The following is a 24,212-nucleotide window of genomic DNA, read 5'->3' as shown; positions in this document are numbered from 1 at the left end:
ATAAGATGACACCAACTTGTACTGCCAACCAAAAAAAAAGGAACAGACAGCAGTTAACAGGAGAAAAAAATGGAGATAAACAGATTAAAGTTCTGATGTATATTTTCCAACTTGAATTCAAAGAATATAAAATTATATTTAATTGCATGAAATCCAATCTCACAAGAAACAGTATTGAAAAGCCCCGACAGAGTCATGAATAATTATTAATAATCTGAAACTGGTGTATTGGTGCTACACCCTCTCTATGCTGTCGCTTCCACAGGAGATGGCAGTAAATGTAATTATCGTGCTTGTTAATGTCGTCCCTAATAGGGTTGAAGAAGCCTGTCACTTCTATCTCCTATGTTAACATATTCTAGAAAACTCTCGACACAACCCTTGCAGCTGCTTCCTCCTCGACTCCCATCCAATCCTTCACACTAACCACATCAATCCTTTCAGAGACAATTGCAGAAATTTTTACTCTTTTATAATAACACTCTTTCTGGCATCCATCACACAAACCACATTAACTTCTTAATGCTACAAGGTGCCTGCGCAACCGCACTCAAATTAACACAGAAACATGAACAGTTCATTTCACTCTCCAACAAGATCTGAAATTCCAGCAGGGGCAGCAAATATACACAAACTAAATTAATCCCTGGGTATTGAGAGGGAATCGCATTTTTATACTCCTACAATCCAGCTCATATAATCCACTCTCATCTATTCATATTTGGCTCCAAACCACTAAAAAGGCCTTTTTATCTCTTGGCTGCAATGAGGGATCTTCATTTTCAGAGAAGATACTAGAACTACCAGGGGTCCTATTGGGAAGCAGCCCATGCATATAGCAGACAGTTTAACATCTTTCACATTTGGCACAGTGTTGTTTCACAGATAAAGCATGAGGATTTTCTTCTTCCACCACCCCACAACGTTTTTTCCCCTCTTACCCTGAAACACGCATGGACCCCTTTGAACATGATGAATCAGCAATGTGGTGCAGAAATTCTTGCTGATTCTTTCCACTCACTGCCCAGAGGACCCTCGATTCCCAAAATCAATTCTGGACATATCTCAGGTAGGTTTTCACTCAGAAGTGAAGGCAAGAATCAAGTGGGAAAAAAAATCACATGCAATTCTTTAATGACCAGGAAACTCTTGCAAGTGCACACACACGCACAATAATCCCTATAACTTCAATGGAATGCCAAGATTAAAACTGGTCGATGCTGCATCTTGGTGAGGTCTTGCTGCATTGCAATTGACCAGGCCTCCATCCATTGGCTGCAGTTATATAGTGTAAAAGCACCTTCAGTTGCTTCATGATAGCAAAAGCACCACAATTGGATCCCTTTTTTCTTTTTTTAGATTCAATTGTTTGTGGTACTTGAGCCTTAAAAGAATCAATCAACATGGACAAGATTGCAGTTGCTTTTCTGGACTACTATAAAGCTACTGTTCACTACAGCTAGTCACTTTATGGGGAATGTTGTAAACCTTTTTCAGTTCTATATTTTCAATAGTTCTTGATCAAAATAATTAAGAAGAAATTTATAACAACAGATAGTTGAAGTCAATATACTCAATAGTCAAAGAGTTAAATTTTAACTGAAGGGACTGCATACCACATATCCCGGAGAATGGGAGAATGACGACGGTTAGCCATCAAGTTATCAGTGGGGTACTGTTTAACCATTTCTTTCCTGCTTTTCCAACCAGGTCTTCACTTTTGACCAAGATTACAATCAATTGTCCAACATTGCACCCATTGGATGCTTTCATTCAAACCTAATCTGGTCCTTTTTGTTTTTTTTGCTGAGAGCATTGATCCTCTCAAGGGAGATGCCCAATTAACTACAGCTTTCCTAAGAACACAGATACCGAGCCTTACAGAAGATCCCAGATTGTTGTGAATTAGCTGATCTCAAGTAGGATGGTCAAAAGTGTACTCTGTATGTTTAAGTATCACATATACTGCACATTTATTCACTGACCAATTATATGGGGGAAGCTCTAGAGGACAGAATTTCAAAGTGCAAAACATGTTATTGTACTGTCAAAAGCCTATTAGACATTTTATTTAAGTCAGCATTAATTTATGGACAAAAGCAACAATTCAGAGATAACCTACTCACAATCAGCTCTGGTTTAAGATCATCAGTGGCGAGTAATAAGATTCATCTGTACAGTTATCTGTTTTTTCCCCCAATTAGTTACTGGTAATTTTGCCACAATCTAACTATAACTAGGAACTGAGGTTCCTTTATCTAGTCTGTATCTTAGTCAAACTGAATTTTGTTTGATGGTGGATCTAATTCTGTTATTTGTGCTCACACTTGCCTCCCTCCTACTGTTCTGGACAGTTTAGTGAAGTTCTTGCTCATCAAAGCTAGGAATGGTAGGACTGGGGAATGAAGCACTATCCAGTTCAGGCCCCAATGACAGCACAGGTTAGAAGACGAGTAGACAGCGTGATATTTTTCACTTTATGGCTGCCCTATGTCAGATTGCCAAATTAGTGGCAAACTCAGGGCACTTTCACGCTCTAAAACCAAGCTCACTAGGTTGAATTTGAACCCATGTTCAGAGGTGAAAGGGCAAGGCTTCTGTTTTATCCTCTTTTTACATGTCACCGCAAAATTTTATTACTAACCAAAGCAGCATTCTCTCATCAACGGAGAAGAAAACAGAGATAACTGGCTCCCTCTCACCCCCATCCATCCCCTCCCCTCTTTGGAATGGAGCAATTTACCATGATGATGAAGCAGTCCAGCTAGTTATTCTGTCAGATACCAGAGACACTTGTCACACTGGTGCAGGCAAACCTGAGGAAACTCCATTCTGCTGGTCTGCTCCAGTGCCATTTTGTGCACATTAATGATTAAAAACAGATTTTCCTTAACTTAAGATGCTGCCTTTGAGAATTATCAGCTGATATCCTTAGATCATAATAGCAGCATACAGCTATATTCACTAGTCTAATATCCAGGAGCGTTTAATAAGGCATTGTCGTCAAATCTTTTTTCTGCATCAAACCAATGCTGGACACAAGCTAATGCTGATATTGAGTGCATCAAGATCCCTCATCTTGACAAGCAAGCAACTGAGTAATAGACACTATGATAAATATATATTTTACAGCCACTTCCATATTTTATATAAATGGTAGTTCAAACGAAATCTATTCCACTTGGCTATAAAAAGGTTTTTTTTTTCTCTTTTGGTTGATGTGAGCCAATAGAAGAGAGCCAGTAAAAGACTGAAATAAAAAGCAGCTTCAAAGGAAAATTGGTGGAAAATTTGCCCCAAAGCATCGAATAACAACATTTACAGTCACTTTGAAAAACTGCTTTCATATGAAACCGCACAGCCACTAACACAGTGAAGCTCAGGGTAAACATGTCCTGCAGAAGGGTCTCCCAGCATTATGTTCTGCCAAACAGCTGGCTGTCAAATGTCCACAGAGTGCACATTTTCTCATTCACAAATTTGACTGATCAATAACTAATACCATTTTTTAAACTATGTATAAATAAATAGTGACATAACCCACTGGACAGCGCAGCAGGTAGATTTACTGTCTATTGTAGCTAGCTGTACAAATCAGAGAGCTTCCAGGTTTACGGTAAATTAGCTGAGGTCAGCCAGGTCTCAGTGTCCTTGGTGTAAGGAGGAGGCAGAGGAAAAAAAACAAGCAAGGTTGTCACCCCGAGTCAGAAGGTTCCAGGTTCAAGTCCCAATCCAGGACTTGAGCACAAAAATCAAGGCCAACACTCCAGTGCAATACTGAGGGAGCGCTGCACTGCTGGAGGTACCATCTTTTGGATGAGATGTTAAACCAAGAGGCAGACTTAAAAATCCCTTGGCACTATTTCGAAGAAGAACAGGCAAGTTATCCCTGGTGTCCTGGTCAATATTTATCCCTCAATCAACATCACAAAAACAGATTAACTGGTCATTCTCACTTTCCTGTTTGTGGGAGCACTCTATTGGCTGTAAAGCACTATGAGACATTGGGTGGTCATGAAAGGCGCTATATAAATGGAAGTCTTTCTTCTTTTCTGATCATAATCCAATGACTCCTGGTGGAAACTGCACAGTTTTAAACATCAGGAAGGCACAGGATGAGGCTTGACTGTGACACAATTCATAGTCAACTATCCTAGCAACACTCAACAGTTTGGGCTCACAGCTGAATGACCAGTGAGTGAGATACTTGAAGGCAGTCAACACCTGGGAAAATATATCCAAGTAAAGAGTCAGTAACTTCAGAAGAGCTGGGAGAAAACTAAGGGAAAAAGAAAACTGAACAGAAAATGTAAAATTGGATTTCAAAATGTTGGCAAAAGTTTTTTTTTCCACGGCAGATTTCCTTGGTTGTCAGAAGACAGTGAGGTAACTGACACTCTCAGCTATTAGTTATAGTAATCCAACCATGCTGGGTAGAGTCTGATATTTTAAAAAAACATACGGCAAGAAAGAACAGGCCTGTCACTGACCTGTTGGCCACCTTTTACTGAATTATCTAAAACAGCCCCTGAATACTAGTTCATGAGAAGGATTACTCAAGAATGTCTACAGAATGCTATACCAACTACTAGAAAAATATAATTACACAATGAACACTGTGATTAGCTCCTTAATCCTTACTCTGCTGAATATACAGCAACACCATCCAGCTAGGTGGTGAGTAACCCATATGCTGCTGAATAAACATCAAATCAGTACAACTGCAGCGAGTAACCCTTATCCTGCTGGTCCACTCCATCGAGTTACAGTGAATAATCCTTATGATACTGCATAAAAGGCAACTCTCTCTAGGTACTGTGAGTAACTCTCTTCCTGCTAAAGTTGCAATTCTATACAGCTAGAGAGTTACCCTTTCCTTGCTGATCAATTCCATTCAGTTACACAGTGAATAACACTGAACAGCAGCTCTGTTCAATCACACAGTGAGTAAACCTTTCCCTGCTGAAGCAGTAACTCCATCTACTTAGAGTGAGCAACCATTTCCATGCTGGACAACTCTGTTTGGTTACACAGTGAGTAACCCTTCCACTGCTGAATAAGCAGAAATTACATACAGTAATGAATTCTAGGAGATTAAAAAAAAGTTCCTCTGGGATTACTTCACATCTAATATTCTTGTGTTAATTCCAAAGACAGCAGGTGGTGGACTATGCTTGTCATTTTTTAGATGCCTTCTATATCAAAATGGTGACTGGTCAGATGGCAATTACACCCTCACATTAATACAGCAGCTAGATGACCTGAATAGCTATGAGCAGAAAAGGCTGCATTTCAAACATATGCCCAGTTTAAATACTTGAGAGAGCTCAGTGGTTAAATATATCACTTACTGTGTTACTAAGTAATAGAGACCAGAAGATCCCAGGTTTGATTTTCAGTCTGCATTGAATTAAGTAAATCGGGACCAGGGCAACATTTGGGGTGGTACAATTGACCTCAGTCCTCCTGGGCTAGAGAGCGCAAAGTTAAAAATCAATCAAGACTCCTGCTGGTAACCATCATCCAGTGACTCACCCTGGTTGTCAAGTGAGAACGGGAATGGGCTCATGTGCAGTACCTGCCTCCCCTGTGCCCTGTAGTGAAACAGCACTACAGGCTCACACTTGAAATCTCACCACCTCAGCAACATATCATCGTGCCCATGGAACCCAGCCAAAGTCAACAGCTCCAAGAGAAAAGGGGTACAAAAAGATTCCACTCAGTGATTTTAGCAAAATTGTTATGGAGAAAAAAAAACTTGCCAGAAATTACTAGTCAGTGGTGGGAAGTCAACTGCTACCAAGAAAAACCTAGCCTCTGACTCTGTGGTCTTGCATCACATATCAATGCTTTTATCTTCAAAGCAACATAACCCAACTACATCAAAGAAACCAGTCCACAACAAGGGAATAGAAACAGAAAAGCTATAATTTATAGGTTAAAATTGCACCAAAAATACTAGATGCATGTCAGTAAATTTAAACAATCAGCCAGACTTGGAGGGAAGAGAGTGTTCAGGTAACAATCACCAATTCACCCTGGTGTCTACGATGTTCCACAAACCCCTAAAGTGGATTCGAGCACTGTACTACAGGTCCAGGTCTGCTATACCCCTATAGCACATAAAGGGACATAAAACCCCAAGGTCATTGCAATTTTTATTTGTTCTTGGGATGTGAACATCACATTTATTGCCCATCCCTAATTGGGCTTCACCTGGTGTGCACAAGGGCAATCTCATTAACACTATAAGTCCTCCCTCAAAAGGAGTGCACCACTCAAAATATATGGCTCATACAAAATAAAATTGTCATAACTTTCAAAATTAGACTACAGTTTATAATTCATCTATATCCACCATGAATCCAACAATTAGCCTAAAGAAATCAATTGACCAATAGCAAAATAAATCAACACCCACAAAACACTGTGTGTAGCATTGCCATCACTAGGATTCAGTAAAGTATACCCAGGATGTCCGGAGACAGCATTTAAGCTGTGGACGATTGGGCTGAAGCATAAACGCAAGCATCAAGTTGATTGGGGGGTGGGGGGGGTGGGGGGGGGGGAAGAGAATAAGGGCAACATGTACTTCGCAGGTTTAAAAAAAAGGGTTCTTTTCAATAAATGTCACAACGTACCTGTAGTCTTGCCTCAACTCTTTGTGCTTCTGGTGTTGTGAAATACTGCTGTTTAGAGGTATGTCATGGTGCAAATGGGAGCAATTTGAGGTGGTGATTGAAAAGCATCACAAAACATTACAGCAGAGAGATTTAAGTGCAATTCGCCCTACAACATATTTGCTATCGATATGCTAAAGACACCTATGGGAGCATTTGTACTTGTAACACATCTTGGGTTGCAGATCATGATGATAAACCATGCAAGCTTTCTATTTCTTGAACCCAATCCTGCATCACTCTCATGTTACCCTGCATCTATGATGAAGACAGTGAAATTGATGAAAAATGGCACTGTTCCCTGCAATTTCCCCTTCTTCTCTTGATTCTTGCTGGAATCTAGGCCATGTGTAAGTCAGACATGAGTGACAAGGGCTGCAACACAGCTAAACCCAATCAAATCCTCACCCAACATATATATAAATGTTTGCTGGAACTGGGTCAGGAAACCTGGCTAATTTTGAAATGATATAGTCTCAGCATTTATAGATATTCCCTTACTCCAGTGAGCGTTCTGTTTTATGCACTCCAGTAAAGCCGAATCTTAATAAAACTACAAGTCCTCCCTCAAAAGGAGCACCATTAATAAAATAAATAAATGGTTCATACAAAATAAAATTCAGATAATTTCCAATTAATTATTATTCAGGATTAATACTCAGTCCTCCTATTTGCTAACTTATTTAGCAAAGCTACTTTAATAAGTTTCATATCAATTCAAACCTGTACTTTAAGGGCATTCCCTCGACAATTAGTATCTAACAATATAACTCTTAGGCAACCAGTACAATGCAGTTCACTTTAGCCAGAAGATGTAGTTTGCAAGCAGAGGTAAATCATACTTTATGTAATGTTGTTTTAAATCTCAATAAAGTTAATCCTTTACCATTCAGTCTTGGATTACTAAGAATCCGAAAACAAGCTCAAAATAACAGTACTGGTTTTTCACTTCCATAGTCCAAAAGCAATGAGACCAATTGCAGCTAAAGCAATGAAACAAACAAGCTAAACAGCAGAGCATGGATCAAAACTGGGATAAATGGCACTTATTGTTTTACAGCACAATTTTATTTTAATGTAATAATAGAGAATTTATCACAGTGTCTTTGTGATCAGCTGCACAAAACCACAATTCAAACAGAACTCCAAACCAGTACAGGATTCCATACAAGGGCCTTTCACTCCTACTATAGAGAGTTCCTGATCCAAGCACAATATTCAAATGCAAATTCATAATGCAAGCAGAAGCATTTTGCTCTAATTATCGAACAATTAAAACTCGACACATGAAATGCAGCCCATCCCCAGCCAAGCTTCACCTGGAGACCAAAGCACACTATGCAACTCTAATCACTTTTATGTTAAATTTGTTGAGTATTTTTTTGCTGTAGTGTTTGTTCAGGCCGAACTACTGAGTGAACAGTTAAGTAGGGTTGTGGGACAAAGATTTGCTAAATGTGCTTTTTATCTGTTCTGTATTAAAAACCCTGATTCAAGCTAAAAATTCTTGGCAAACATACTCAGTGTATCAGAGATCAGAATAACAGAAAAACTACAGGATATCACAGGGTGTGGTGTGTTTTTCTTACATTTATGATTAAGTACAAACTACTGATTCTTTCAGATTGCACACATTTATTCTTATTGATTTTAACTACATTAAATTTGCAAACACATCTAACTTACTTAGATTAGATTTTATATTTAATTATTGTAACAGAACTGTGATTTTTTTTTTTAAAGTGCCCGTTTGAACATCTCCAGTCTTCTCCTGGAGCTGCCAACTAATGCTGCAGTACAGATAGATAAACACCATGCATCCTCCACAAACTCAGCCAAATGGTCATACTTGATGTATGAGCCTAAACAGAATGTGTTAGTTGGCTATTCAAATCTGGAAGCAGCACAACCAAGCCCAATTCTGCCCTCACGCAACAGTTAAGTATTCAATTTCCAGCAGGGATCGCTGGATCACAATCAGCGACAGAAAGGCTGGTTGATTTTTCCTTTTCCTATCCCAGGGTGCTAAGGACAATTGTAGTGCTACTGCACCTTGCCTCAGATTAGCTGTCAAATTGGGTACCTTCCTGGTCTGAATACATCAGATGGTGTATTTAACCACTCAGCTATTGGGAGAAACATCTGCCTAAATCCCCAGACACAATGTCACACTAAAATGCCTCAATGTACCATAAGAGAAACTGATACATACTCCTATCCTTTCCCCCTCTTCCTAAGCATTCTTACAATGCACAGTTAGACAAGATCTCTGTTATGCTGAAGCTCTTTGGATTTAAGTGGCAGAACAGTACCGCTAGAGTGAAAATAAAGTACGTACTGGAATGATGTGCAAAACCCCACCTTTTGGTCATAACATCACATCCCATGTACAATATAACAACTTCTTGCATAAATTTATGCATGTGAAAGGGGTGGGAGATTGTAAGCAGACAACTAATGTGGAATTTTCAAACTTTGTGGGTTCTATCTTTTAATTAAAATAAGACTTCTCTAAATAACAGTTTTTTCCTGGGTTTTTTTGGTGCCTGTTACTTTGATCTTCTGAGAAATTTAAGAGGGCTAATACCCTACTGGAAGTTCAGATCTGGATCATCTTTACTATTTTTTTCCTTTGGCTATCCAATCTTTCAACTTGAACAAAGCACAATAATCATTTGATGGGACATTCAATCAAGGTCCTGGCTGACTGTTTTGGTGGACTTTCAAAACCCTAAGGCACTATTCAAAAGCTGCTTTTATATTGTCCTTATTTCAGTTCAGATTCTGTAAGATCAACATCTATGAGTTGCTTTCTGACACTTGTCCAACTAAATCCAGCTCCCTTATTCTGGCAGCAGACTCATCCCTCATCCAACAGCAACAAAAAAATGGATTAATTTATTCACCTCATTGTTGTTTGCTGGTGCAGCATGGCTGATGAATGAGTCATTATAAATTTATTGTATTGTTTGCTGTACACATTGAAATATTAGTTATTTGACCAGTTCAGCCCCAAATGTCTGTTCATTAATTTTCAGATTACAGCCTTTAAACGTCTCTTGAAAGTTAAGGATTGTTACTCAAATCGCATTGCTATTCATTGAACTGTGCTGCATTGTGTTTAAAAAGCAAATCTCATCTGTCAGCACCCTTTGTTAAAACTCAAGCAACTCAACAAAAGAAGTGTCAACATTTTCTTCTCTCCTGGTTACTTATTTTAATATTTTGTTCCTTTTTCCTCTAATTTTTGTTCCCTTGTCCTGAAGGCATTATTGGCCCCCAACTCCAATACATTTCCAAAGGTGCCAGCATGCAAGTGGCTTAGACAATGTGTCAGCAGGATATCCATCTAGAGGAGCCATCGATGCCAAGTCCATTCTGGCCTCACGCAAAAACAGACACAAACGTTCCAAGAGTTTCTGAATAGCAATCAAGAGTTGCTTCCTCACCTCCCTGGCCCAAAGGGGCTGAGGCCAATTGCTACAACTAACACTACCATGGGATCAGCTAATTTAGCGCAGACAGGAGATGGAACCCAAGACCTTCCTGGTTCATTTTGGACCAGATACTCACTGTATGAAATTGCTGACCGATTAGGAAGTTCACATGAATATTTTTGTTTGGACATGATGACTGTTAACAACATTATCCATGAAAATGCAGGAAGACAATGCCTTTCGACTTTGGAGAACAAAAGACGAAAGATCGGAGGAGTAATAACTATGCAAGAGATGACAAGCTTGCTGTATATTACACAGCTTAACTAAAACATGAGTGATTCTCATTGATTACTATACATTTAAATCAATAAGAGAGGAGAAGTGCCCCTTTGATTGATGTTAAACAATATAAAACGGTTTCTTTTAAGGCAATATACTGTTACTGTGATTTTGCACCTTCAAATCGGAAAATCTGACTGACCCTGCACCAAAATTGATTCTACATTTAAAAACCCTTTGGCTGAAATGTAATCTGGGTCCTGAACACCTCATACCTAATTAAATATCAACAATTCACAGATTAAAGGAGACTTGTACTTCAATTTTGGCTGAACCCAAGTGTTTTAAATTTAGAATGGCATTTAACAAGACAAGAGTTCAACAATAATAGAAGTTTCCTTCAGAATAAAGAGTTAGTGTTTTGAAGAAATTCTTGAGACCAGTTACATATTCGATTAATTTTGGTGTAAGGCTCCTTTAAGATAGAGAATATTTTAAATTTTTTTGCAGGCATCTCAGATCATAACTTACAATCCTTGTATTCTGCTGTGTCTAGTTTAGTGACAGTGTTTTTACATCTCTCAACCATCCCATTTTAACCAGGCATCCTAACATTAAGCAGCATCGCAGAAAAAAGCAACACGCCTTCTAAGACTGCTAATTGTCCAGAAACTGCGCTGTATTTTCCTCCGAGTGGCAACCTGTTGTCTCCTAAATGAAGTCACTGGCACTGCAAAAGCACAGCACTCCCGAATCTGGCCTGTGTGGATTGCTTATTTTACAGTATCTTCTCAATAGGACCTCAGCTGTGAAACAGCATAGGAATAGCTGATTGTGACTCCTACTCTGTTAAGGTCTAATGTCTCCTGAAATAACACCAGCTTTGTTATGGTACAGCTGTTAGAGACACACTCTGACTGTGACCATGCTGCATTATCCCTCCTTGTCCTACTCAACCTCTTCGATCCAGTGTCCATGCCATTCTTCTCCATCATCTCTCCTTTGTGAATTAACTCAATAGAACTGCCCTTTCTGTCTTCCCGTTCCCTACAACGATTTTTATTGCTGCCCTGCACTCTCTAGACTACCCAAAGATCTACCCTTGGCCCCTTCTCTTCCTCAACTAAATGCCAGCCATCACCATTATGATCTGCAACCTTTCTTAACTCCACAACCATATCCAGGCTTTCAGATTACCTGTCTACTATCAAGTTAGGAATGAGCCACAGCTTTCCATCTAATTGTCAGGAAGATTGAAATCATGCTTTGCAGCTCTTGCTAAAAGATCCACTTCCTTAAGATTCCATCGCCCTTTTGGGCCACTTCATCAGACTGAAAGACAGCATGAAGCTTTGATAGTCTTGTTCAACTGAGCTGAGCTTCAATCTCCACATCCTATCAGTCATAAACAATGTCTATATGCACTCATGCATAAATAATCTTCTCTATCCCAACTAAGCCCCACTACTAATGAAACTCTTATTCATACTTCTGTCACCTCTAGGCTTCATTATTGCAGCACCTCCCATCCTCCACAAGCTTCAACTGACTTCAAACCCAAGTCTTCCCAAAAACAAAATCATACTGACTTATCACCTGTTCCCCCACTCTAAATCTGCCAATCCTACCTGAGTCCCTGTCACCACACTCCCCCCACCCCCCGCCACCCACCATGCAATGCAGTACATTTAAACACCTTCAAATCCCTTGACAACTCTGTCCACCCTATCTCTACAACCAACCTCCCACTGCACCCTACCCCACTCACCCCATCCATCTCTCTGACTTTGCCCTTTTACACCCGACCTCTCCCCACTTGCCCCACTATTGATAGCAGAGTCTTCATCAACTTTGGCTTCACTCTCTCCCGAAACCCCTTCACCTCTGCACTTTTCTCTGCTACTTTGATAAGGCTTCAGTTGCCTCTTCAAACTCTTTTATAATGCCAATTAGGGTGACAATGGTCATCAATAAGTTAACGAGTGCCTGCATTTTAAAAGGAGCACAAACAATAAACTGTAAATTAAAGGAAATTTAAGATTAAATTAAAATATCATGCCTGGTGGCTCCGATACACTCCAGTGCCTCTCGTGCCCGCCAGTCATGGAAGGCTTCAAATGTAGTGGCAAACACTGCATGCTCCCTCCCCAGGGACATCCAGGCACACATAGAGCCAGTGGAAGAGAGGCAGGTAGCCAGACCAAACAACCGCCTTGACTATGTGTTTTTTGAATCTGTGGAAGGCTACGTAGACCAGGGCTAGGAGCAATCTCACAAGGAGGACCTCCAACTTGCTTGCTTTCCTCCCTACTGGGTGACCAAAGATTTGGAGTGTTGGACTGAGATGCAGCCAGAAATTGAGGAGCAGTCCCTTCAAAAAATGGAAGAGGGACTGCAACTTCTTACATTTCGATTTATCCAGGCTTCAGAAATTGCAGGCATCCTGGAAGTCTATGAATTTGTTTAAAAACCTATTGAATTGGATTGCTCTGTGCAACACTCGCCATGCCAGATCTCATTTCCTCTTCTCATCTCTCCTTGTATGGCTTAGGATCTGTTTCCATTCGTTGGGTGCATTGACATTTTGTTTTGCATTAAAGATGCCAGAAGTGAATGGGAATCAGGGGGAAAACTCTCCACTGGTTGGAGTCATACCTAACACAAAGGAAGATGGTTGGGGTTGTTGGAAGCCAATCATATCAGCCCCAGGATGTTGCTGCAGGAGTTCCTCAGGATAGAGTCCTCGGCCCAACCGTCTTCAGCTGCTTCATCAATGACCTTCCTTCAATCATAAGGTCAGAAGTGGGGATGTTCGCTGATGATTATACAATGTTCAGTACCATTCGTGACTCCTCAGATACTAAAGCAGTCCGTGTCGATATGCAGCAAGATCTGGACAAAATTGAGGCTTGGGCTGATAAGTGGAAAGTGACAGTCACACCACACAAGTGCTGGGCAATGATGATTTCCAACAAGAGAGAATCTAACCTCTCCTTGATGTTCAATGGCATTACCATCATTGAATTCCCCACTATCACCATCCTGGGAGTTACATTGACCAGAAACTGAACTGGACCAGCCATATTAATACTGTGGCTACAAGAGCAGGTTAGAGGCTGGGAATTCTGTGGCAAGTAACCCACCTCCAAACTCCCCAAAACCTGTCCACTATCTACAAGGCACTTGCCTGGATGAGTGTGGTTCCAACAACATGCAAGAAGCTTGACATCATCCAGGACAAAGCAGCCACTTGATCGGCAACCCATTCACAACCTTAAACATTCAGTGCCTCCAATGTGGATGCACAGTGGCAGCAGTGTGTACCATCTACAAGATGCACTGCAGCAACTCACCACACCTCCTTCAACAGCACCTTCCAAACCAGTGACCTCTTCCACCTAGAAGGACAAGGGCAGCAGACATGTGGGAACACCACCATCTGCAAGTTCCCCTCCAAGCCACACACTATCCTGACTTGGACTTATATCACTGTTCCTTCACTGTCGCTGGGTCAAGATCCTGGACCTCCCTCCCTAATAGCACTGTGAGTGTACCCACACCAGATGGACTGCAGAGGTTCAAGAAGGCAGCTCACCACCATCTTCTCCAGGGCAATTAGGTCTGGACAATAAATGCTGGCCTTGCCAGCGACATCCACATCTCATGAAACAAATAAAAATTCTTATTTAAACTGAGTTCTTGTACCCCAGGAACGTGGTCCCAGCTCAGTTATAGTGCAGTAGTGCTATTGTTGTAAATTGAGTTTGGATTTCATCGATTTGAGTGAATGGGATGGGTATCTCTAAATAAGTAAGTATTATTAAAATTTTTATGAAAACTGAGGCAAAGCAACCATTTGAATGTTGATTTCAAAAGACACTGATGAATTTGCAACAGCAAGAGAACATTAAATTTATTACGTTAGAGGAATGCAACCTACAGTAGACTTGCTGATCTCCCTTCATCGCCTGCAGAAAACTGAACGGTATTGTAGGCTGTCATAAATATGGGTTTACAAATCTACCAAGCTAACTAAATGCCTCTTGTTCATCAAGCTAAGCATGCAGATCAACCCTTTGCAACTGCATCCTCTAAACATTGTGCCTCTATACTCTGAATCATAGTACAGCAGGTCCGCAAGACTACCAACCTGCAAGTAATATAAATGTGAGTGAGTGACACACCAAGGTCATGCAATCCAGAACAGAACAAATAAAAAAGGATGACAAAAGCACCTTTAGTGTTTGGGCCTCCTGTCCTGTTTGGTTCAGTTGAATAAGTTTCAACAGCTCTCAGTGGGGAACCTGAATACTGCACGATATGACAAGGTCTTGTTTCTCAAGCTCAACTCATCTGTTCAGATTTCTCCGAAGTTCGTCAAGGGGAAGAAAGCAGTGGGGTGGCAGGGATGGGAAAACACAACCTTGTCCAAACATTGGGTAGCTGTATCACGCCACCTGCTGGACGGATCAGCCATGTATTCTGGCAACAAGTCAAGAGGCGAGGTAAAGGCAAAGCGGGTGGGAAATAAAGGCTCACCCACACTCAAGTCATTGCCAGCAGCCATTTGTGCAAATAGCAAGAGTTAAAGGAAGAGTATGGTATTTCAAACACCTGTATGTAAATAGACGGTATGAATGCAGTGTGCGAAGGAGAGAGAAAGAGACTGAGCAGGAGGAAGGCTGAGCAAGACGGATTGGTCTCCAATGACTTTAAAGTATTTTATTAACAGATACAACTTCATCCACTTGTGCTGGATGGTACATCTTTCACAAGCTTTTGGATGAATTATAAACTGTCAGGAATATCTTATCAAGGATCTGGCTGAGTTTACCTTGGACCTCTTGCCCTCTACCCCTCTGAAAAAAGTAGTCAGAGTCCTTGTTTCTCAGACTTATGGGTTAATCAGTAATTCTTTCATTGCTCACTCCTGCCCGGGCCTATTTCTATATCTATTTTGTACCTGCAATGGAAATGGGAAATACATTCATGGAATAGTTGCTTTGCTGAATTTGGATGCAGGTGTGAAGGTTGTTTAATTCCCTCATTCCCTCCAACATTAAATGAATATGAAACAATCATGGCTGGTGATTTGTTATTGCTCAAATCCATTCAAAAACTGCCATTTTCACTGTGCCCTGAGACTTTTTAAAAATGAAAAACTGCAGTGCTCAGGCAGCAAATTGTGCTACACGTTTATTTATTTAGAGATACAGCACTGAAACAGGCCCTTCGGCCCACCGAGTCTGTGCCGACCATCAACCACCCATTTATACTAATCCTACATTAATCCCATTACCCTCTCACATCCCCACCTTCCCTCAATTCCCCTACCACCTACCTATACTAGGGGCAATTTACAATGGCCAATTTACCGATCAACCTGCAAGTCTTTGGCTGTGGGAGGAAACCGGAGCACCCAGCGAAAACCCACGCGGTCACAGGGAGAACTTGCAAACTCCGCACAGGCAGTACCCAGAATTGAACCCAGGTCCCTGGAGCTGTGAGGTTGCGGTGCTAACCACTGCGCCGCCCAAAGTATAAGTATAGAAATTCACGAGTTTCTAAAAGGGTTGTCACACCATGCAAAATCACGTGCCTTACTTCTTGTCTCATTTTGAAATTGCCTGTACTTTGGAGTGGGCATAACAAGATAAAGTATTACAAACTATAGTCTGCACCAACTGACACAGACACATCCTGACCATGTCAAACTATCAGTACAGATTTTATAGCATGAAATTCCAGTAAAATATGCACCATACAAAGAAGCATATGTACTCTATTTCATATTGTATTAAATACACAGTACCTTTGTGTATTACAATGCTCTGTATTATAATATACAATACAGTAGAATTAAATGTACTGCATATTGCATTGGAATGTATTGTACGATATTGTGTTGAATGCATTGTACTGTATATTAAATTGCATGCATTAGACTCTTGAATTACAAGACTACATTAGAAATGCTTGGTGTTTTCAAAAGTTTTACAGAGTGACCCACTACTTTTAGTCTTTCACTGAGTTGCAATGTCCGTGTATGCATGGGCACCTTCCCCGTCCAAGTGGCACTTTTTCATGCATTTCTCTTTACCGAGTCTACGGGCTGGCGGGCAGCGGTAACTGGCACATTCATTATTAAGCAAAGTACTGACTGCTCAGAGAGTATCGAGTAAGAAAGTGTAACATTTCATCCCAAACTGGAAATCTGTCATGCGGAGGTAAAAAAATGAAATTGACCAGAGTCTGCGGGGAAATCGGAGAGTTTCATCATTGTTGTGTTTCTTTGTGAAACTGCTTAGAACGAACGAATCCTGGTCAATTCCAAATCACCTTCACAATCTGCAACAAATTCCTTTTTTTATTTTTAAATCGAAAAAAAATTATTTTGACACACAATCATATATTTGCCGTGACCATTTCTTTTGCCCTTCTTAGTTCTTGGGTTTCCCTAAAACACACAGACTTTCCTAATACCATCAATTATGAACTACTCCATATTCCACGAGGGTGTGCTTTTTCACCGTTGTTGCTGCCCCTGGGAACAGCAAATTTCCATACGTTTTTTGGAAAGTTGCCCCGTGACGGGTCTCCGAAACCAAACTTCCCCCAAAATTTTTGGGGGTGGGGGTGGGGGGGGGGGGGGTGGGTGGGAGGAACTCAACCGTTTGTAAACAAAAGGTGGTTGGAACTCACACCAAACCACGGAGAGCTGGTCAAATGCGCTCCTGCATTAAATTATAAAACACTATTAATCTATTAAAACGGTTAAAACTCGGAATCGGTTTGCTGACGAGAGATCTGAGCCTGGTACAAACATGATTCGATTCAATAGAACTCACATTAGCAAACTTAAATGGAACAAAAGCGTCGCTGCGCGAAAGGTTACCAGTATGGTTTTATATACAGAATTGCAATTATATTTTTAAAATTTTACGTGCATAAATGACAGGATTTCTTTGTAGTTTAAAGACGTTCTCCCTCTCCACCATTTATTTTGTTATGTCCCAGCGCTTTAGAGGGACAGAGATGGTGACAAGCTGAGTGGAAGGTGAGATAAAAACAAGAAATGCTGGAACCACTCAGCAGGTCTGGCAGCATCTGTGAAAAGAGAAGCAGAGTTAACGTTTCGGGTCAGTGACCCTTCATCGGAGTGGAAGGTGAGGTTCCCCGAAAGAGAGAAGGTACTCCCCACTCCCAACCCCCGCAGAACAAAGAGCGAGATTCACATCCACTTTGGGTTTCAAATTAAACTGGAACTTCACAAGAAACGGGAGAACAACCTTTCAATGCCGCGATCAACAATCGGCTCTGCCTGCCCCAAAGTAATGACAGACGCTTGCAATTCTATGATGCCACATGTATTTTTTTTCATGCCCCCCGATCTGAAGTTAGAATCTCGGTGCAGACACGACGGGCTGAATGGCCTCCTTCTGTGCCGTAACTTTTCTCTGATTCTATGACTTGCAGCACCGAGTATCAACAGCCTGGCGATCGGCACTTTGAGAGCTGCCGCCATTCACAAAACAAAACCCCAGAAACTGCTTCAAATTACAACAGAGGGATCCCAGCAACCGCATTCCGGCTGAGCCCCATTTACCTATCTAATGGAATTCAATTATTTTTTAAAAAAACTTACTTTGTGTTTTGAGAATGCCAGGCGACAATGTCCAAACTCTTGGCTAATGGCAGAGCACTCCTGCACAGTGCGAATATAATTCCCCAGTAATATTTCCACAGCGAGTCCCATTTAGCCATTCTCCAGGCTGAGGTAAGACAAGTCAGAAGGTGATCTCTGAGAAATGAGCGGATCTCTCAGGAATAACTAGGTCACTCTTGATACTATGTGTCTGGGCTGTATCCTTTTTTTCTGTATCCTCAGAGTTATATCCCTTTCTCTGAATCGTATCCTTTTTCTGTCTCTTGGGGTTAAGGCAGGAATGTATCCCTCTCTCAGGATTGTACCTTTTTTCCTCTCCTTTCCGGATCGGATCTTTTGCTCCCGCTGGATCGCGATGACGGCTGCACTCTGCTCCGTCTCTCAACTCCTGTGGTTGCCGTCAGCTTGACTCTACTCTCACGGCTGCTCCGACCCCCCTGTGGAGATGTCTCTCTGGAAAGGGAGGCCTCCAAAGACTCAGATCAATGCTGGCTACAGGTTGTCCATGTGCAACGTGGATACTTTTCTGGTTTACTGGCTCGCTGCGATTCCGCTTAGTTCCCGGTAACTCCAGTTGCTGCCTCGCCGCTCGCTACTCGCTCACTGCCCAACTAACCTGCTCTACCTCCTTGTCCCGCCTCTCAGGCACGCTGCAGACATCACTAATCCTCCTACCAATCACAAACACCCTGAGCCCCACTCAGCCAATCAGCCAAAATCTGAACGGGGTCCTCACGCAGGGCTCTTAAAGCCAGATTTAACATTGTCCCAATCGATAGTAAACTTTCAAACGGAAGACGCTGCACAGCTTCTTAATCGTTATATGATATAAACATTGTTACATTAATCATTAACATCTAATAATCCTTCTAAAAGCAATTTATAATCGTTCTAAAATCATGTTTTAATTGTATCGAAATTACCCATTTATTGAAATGCAACTTTAAAATGTTTAACAAGTTTTGTAACATCTTTTCCCAGGGTTCTCCTCCCTACATATGCATGTATTTTACTTAAAATGTAAGTCACATTTTTACAGAGTGAGAACTTACCACATTTCAGCAGAGAAAATAACATATGTATTTGTATGTTTATTAGTGAATCGTTTGATATTTGAAATCGTGCTTCGGTAGAACGTGAGATATTTAGAGAGAGAGATCCACGCCGCTAGCCTTTGGATACCAGAGTTAGGGACTACCAGAAACTCAGAGCAAGTTCAACCAACCATCACTGAAAGAGGATGAAATAAAGTTAAATTGAGACCCAATAAAACAAGACCTAACAGAAAAAGGGGGAGGGGGGGGGGGGGGTGGGGCTGTTCACAGCTGATCGGTACATAGTTCAACCAAATGATATATTACACTACAATTAAGCACATAGAACAGATTGGGAGCGAGTTCAGTTATTTGAACAACGAAAGGCTTTTTTTGTAAGGAATAAATAAAAGCAATCCAAGTTGCATCAAAGTCTAATAATCCTTCTAAAAGCAATTTATAATCGTTCTAAAAGCATGTTGTAATCGAACACTGACAGGAAGAAACCAGTACTGTAAACAGTGAGATGACATGAATTCATTTTGAACATTGTTGGTTTAAATTCTGTGATAAGATGAAACCGAAAAACATGTTATAAATCACGCAGGGTTCAGCTGTTAAAAGAGTACTGTAGCTGAGCCTGTCAGAGACTAGTAGTCCCAGGTTTAAGTCCTACATTTTTGTTGAGTTAGGTGATTGATTGAGGCAGTGAAAGCGATACTACAACCAAGCTGTGCAAGAGTCATTGAGAGGAAGAGGAGAACAATGACTGGAAGCCTCACCTAGAGTATTTACTGAAATGGAATAAATCCCCCAGAAGGTATAAGACCAAAAAACTCAAACACACACATGTGGGAGACACAAGGTTAACATACCAGGCTGTTGATTACCATAACTCTAAAATCAGACTGCTTCACCTTAAGCCTAACCTTCTAATACTTCGTTCAAGTGACTTTTCTTGTGACGGGAGCTTGGAAAGCGAGTGCCAAAAGACTATAACGGACACGTTCGATCCTGTATCAACCAACATCCAACGCGCACAAACATGCCCACAGCAGTTTCCAGCAGGGCCACAATTAGTAATCAGGACATTACTTTTCTCCTCCCAGGTGAGGACACTAAGGCTAACTGTAGTGTCACTGACACTGGCCTATTTGAGATCTGCTAACTCAGGCTGGGGGATTGAACCTTGCATTCTGCATAGCTAAACAATTCACTGCGTTTCTATTTACTATCGCTCTCTCTCTAGATTTCGCTTTCTGTCTTTGAGTCTTTCTCTGTACATGTGTTTGTGTGTTGTTCGCTTTCTTTATCTCTGATACATGCAAATTAAGTTTGCCTTTTCTGAACAAACATTTTTCACTGTTATCAATTTACTTGATGACTTCCGCCCCCGCCTCATGGAGTGACTGGAGTGTTGTGTGATGTGCGCAAAATCGTCACAGAGTTCCATTCTTTCCCAAAGCAAGTCACTATTCGTGAGCCTATTAATCAAACTATGCTTCCTTCTCGGTCCCTTGACGTTGAAAATGTAAATCTAGAATTATATTTAGGATCTGTTTCACGTAAACATTTACTTCTGTTTTTTCCTCTTGTTGTTTCCGGCGGGAGTTGACATTATAAGATGGTGTATAAGGTTGCAATATCTAATGGTTAGAATGAGTATTGGTCTTTTCTTGCTCTTATGTTTGTCGATCAAGAAGCATTAATTAGGTGACGGGTTTTAAAAGTCTAGTTTCTAGGAAATAAACGAGATTCTAAAAGTTTTACATTCTTGGGAAAGAAGGCGCTATTTTGACACAAAGATAATAACACAGCAAAGAGGAAGAACAATGCATTTGGAATCTAGTTCATCATTTCACTATCACAATTCTCAGTCTAACATAGAAGGCAAATCGAACCTGAACCTCCATAAAATGGTAACAATATTTTCTCAGCGCTAGAAATGACAAAATAAATCAAGAAAATAAAAGGCACGTATTTTAAAGTGACAATTTTATAACGGAAATGTTTATCTGAAGGAACATTTCGTCACTCACTTCCAGCTAGATCTGGATTACATATAATAAAGGCGTACTTGACTGTCTTTTCTTTCTCTTACTACAATAATATAGCAGTTTACATTTCGATATCACTCTTTACATATAGAAAGAAAAATATTGAAGCACTTTGCACAGGGCAGAAGGAAAATGTGAACACCGTGCAAAAAAAAAAATGGAAAGGTGGGAATATAAAGCATAGTAAAATGGAACGGATTTACAAGGCTTTTGAAAACAGGGAGTGGATTGGCAAGGTGAAAGATTTTAAGGAGAGAGTTCAGGCGTAGGGAGACTGTGATGGAAATACCAATCCCCAATAGTGGAGCAAAGGGAATGAGGGGTAATACACATATAATTGGATATAAATGAACATACCAACATACAATTTGGGAGCAGCAGTAGGCCACTCAGCCCTTCAGTAAGTTCATGGCTGAACTGATTACCCCACATTTCCACCTACCCCAGATAACCTTCCACCCCCTTGCTTATCAAGAATCTACTTCTGCCTTAAAAATATTCATAGACTCTGCTTCCATTGCCTTTTGAGGAACAGCGGTCCAAAGACTCACTACCCTCTCAGAGAGAAAAAATTCTCCTCATCTCTATCTTAAATGGGTGACCTTTTACTTTTAAACAGTGACCCCTAGTTCTAGATTCTCCCACAAGGGGAAACATGCTTTCCACATCCACCCTGTCAAGACCCATCAGGATCTTATATGTTTCAATCAAGTCGCCTCTTACTTTTCTAAATTCCAGCGGATACAAGCCTAGCCTGTCCAATCTTTCCTCATAAAACAGCCTGTCCATTCCAGGTATTAGTCTAGTAAACCTTCTTTGTATTGCCTCCAATGCATTTACATCCTTCCTTAAATAAGTAAACTAGTACTGTACACAGTATTCCAAATGTGGTCACCTCAATGCCCTGCATAGCTGAAGTATAACCTCCCTACTTTTGTATTCAATTCCCCTCGTAATAAACTATAACATTCCATTAGCTTTCCTAATTACTTGCTGTACCTGCATAGGAACCTTTTGCGATTCCTGCACTAGGACACCAAAGCACACACAGCGATCAGTAGATCTGTTTAACAATTGTAACTGGGCTCACATTGCCTATCTGAAATTAGCGCTTTGTGAATTCACGGCATTAAGAAAAGATGGGTCACAAAATCGTGTCGAATTGTGAAAGAAACGCCCTCCGAGGGGTGGATGCCAGAATTGTTACTCAGCGTAATTATCGTTATTGTTAGACCTCTGGAGTAACAAAAAAAAACTGCTCGGGCGTAAGGGACAGAAATGTGGATATCTCGGGAAATCAAATCATTTTCATATTACCAGTTGATGCTTGCGTGACAAGGAGCAAAGAATAAATATGAATTAGCTGATAAGCTTACTTGTATGTATCTATAAATGTAAAAATAATCAAACTTAAAATATATTTTGCATATATATTAATCTATAATCAGAAATATTTAGCTTACAATAAAATTATTTTTATTATTTTTGGTGTTAAGATCAGTGTAATATTAAACTCCTCATGTAGGTTTATTGTTGTGATGCAGCGCATGGCATTGGTGAGTGGCTGTCAAGTGGCTACTCGGTTCCTGCGAATGATACTTTATTCCGCGGTAGCCAGCGCCTCCCACCGGCATCTGCTTCATTGCACTTCCGTCCCGGCCACTTTCACCGGTAGTTTATAGGTCGGTATAGCTGGTGTAGGCTGTGAGCAGGGATAAAACCAATATAATTCCCCGAGTACTGTATCAAATTTCTACCAACTGCGGCACCTTTATTTGATTCATTTAGTGTTACTGCTGCATGGACTTTTTACAACTTTCAATGAATTTCGCATTCCGTTCCATTTGCCCTCAATCCATCTTTGCCATTGTTTATTACCTCCAATCCAGAGTCCCTCACCCTTTACCAACTCTTTCTCTTTCAGCGTCTGTTTCTTTCTCTTTCTTGCAAGTGTCTGCTTCCACTTCTTCGGATCATTCCTTTATTACTGGATCTTTCCGTTCTTTTTTCCTCTTTCCCTGAGTCAATTTACTTCCAATCCCATCAATCTCATCAACCACGCTCGCACAAACCTATTAAATGCGGTCACGCTAACTCGAACCCATGGAATAAAAGGGACAGTAGCAGCATGCATACGAAATTGGCTGAGTGACAGGAAACAGAGAGTAGTTGTGAACAGTTGTTTTTCGGACAGGAGGAAGGTATATAGTGGGGTTCTTTAGGGGTCGGTGAGGAGCCCTGCTTTTCTTGATATATATTAACGATCTAGACTTGGGTGTACAGGGTACAATTTCAAAATTTGCAGATGACTTGGAAGTATTGTGAACTGTGAGGAGAATAGTGATAAACTTCAGAAGGATATCGACAGATTGGTGGAATGGGCAGACAGTGTCAGATGAAATTTAATGCAGAAAAGTGGTGATTCATTTTGGCAGGAAGATTGGGAAATGCATTATAAATTAAAGTGTACAATTCTAAAGGGGGTGCAGGAGCAGAGGGACCTGGGAGTATATGTAAACAAATCATTGAAGGTTGCAGGGTAGATTGAGAAAGCAGTTAATAAAGCATATGGGATTCTGGGTTTTTTAGAGTACAAAAATAAGGAAGTTATGATAAACCTGGTTCGGCCTCAGCTGGAGTATTGTGCCCAGTTCTGGTCGCCACACTTTAGGAAGGTGTAAGGCATAAGAGAGGGTGCAGAAAAGATTCACAGGAATGGTTCCAGGGATGAAGAACTTCAGTTTCATGGACAGGTTGGAGAAGCTAGGGCTATTCTTCTTGGAGAAGAGAAGATTAAGAGGAAATTTGATAGAGGTGTTCAAAATCATTAAGAAGCTGTTGCCATTGGCGGAAGGATCCAGAACCAGAGGACACAAATTTAAGGTGATTAGCAAAAGAAGCAACAGCAACATGATGAACAACTTTTTTATGCAGCAAGTGGTTAGGATCTGGAATGCACTGCCTGAAAGTGTGGAGAAGGCAGATTCAATCAAGGTCTTCAAAAGAGAACTGGATAATTATCTGAAGAGAAAAAAATTGCAAGGCTACAAGGAAAA

The 24,212-nt window shown here is 40.8% G+C and overlaps 1 protein-coding gene across 2 annotated transcripts in view; it reads right to left on the bottom strand.

Annotated features, from left to right (window-relative positions):
* Nucleotides 1–18,682, bottom strand: part of efnb1 (ephrin-B1) — a 186,693-nt gene extending 168,011 nt beyond the window's left edge. For both annotated transcript variants that reach the window (XM_068047474.1, XM_068047475.1), the window contains exon 1: nucleotides 18,045–18,682. In XM_068047474.1, coding sequence (XP_067903575.1) covers nucleotides 18,045–18,163 — 119 coding nt within the window. In that variant the 5' untranslated portion in view covers nucleotides 18,164–18,682. The remainder of the gene's footprint in view (nucleotides 1–18,044) is intronic.
* Nucleotides 18,683–24,212: the final 5,530 nt, after the last annotated feature.

The sequence above is a fragment of the Heterodontus francisci genome, chromosome 15 (genome assembly GCF_036365525.1).
Source record: "Heterodontus francisci isolate sHetFra1 chromosome 15, sHetFra1.hap1, whole genome shotgun sequence".
Classification (NCBI taxonomy): Eukaryota; Metazoa; Chordata; class Chondrichthyes; order Heterodontiformes; family Heterodontidae; genus Heterodontus; species Heterodontus francisci.
This window is presented reverse-complemented; position numbering and strand designations above follow the sequence as displayed.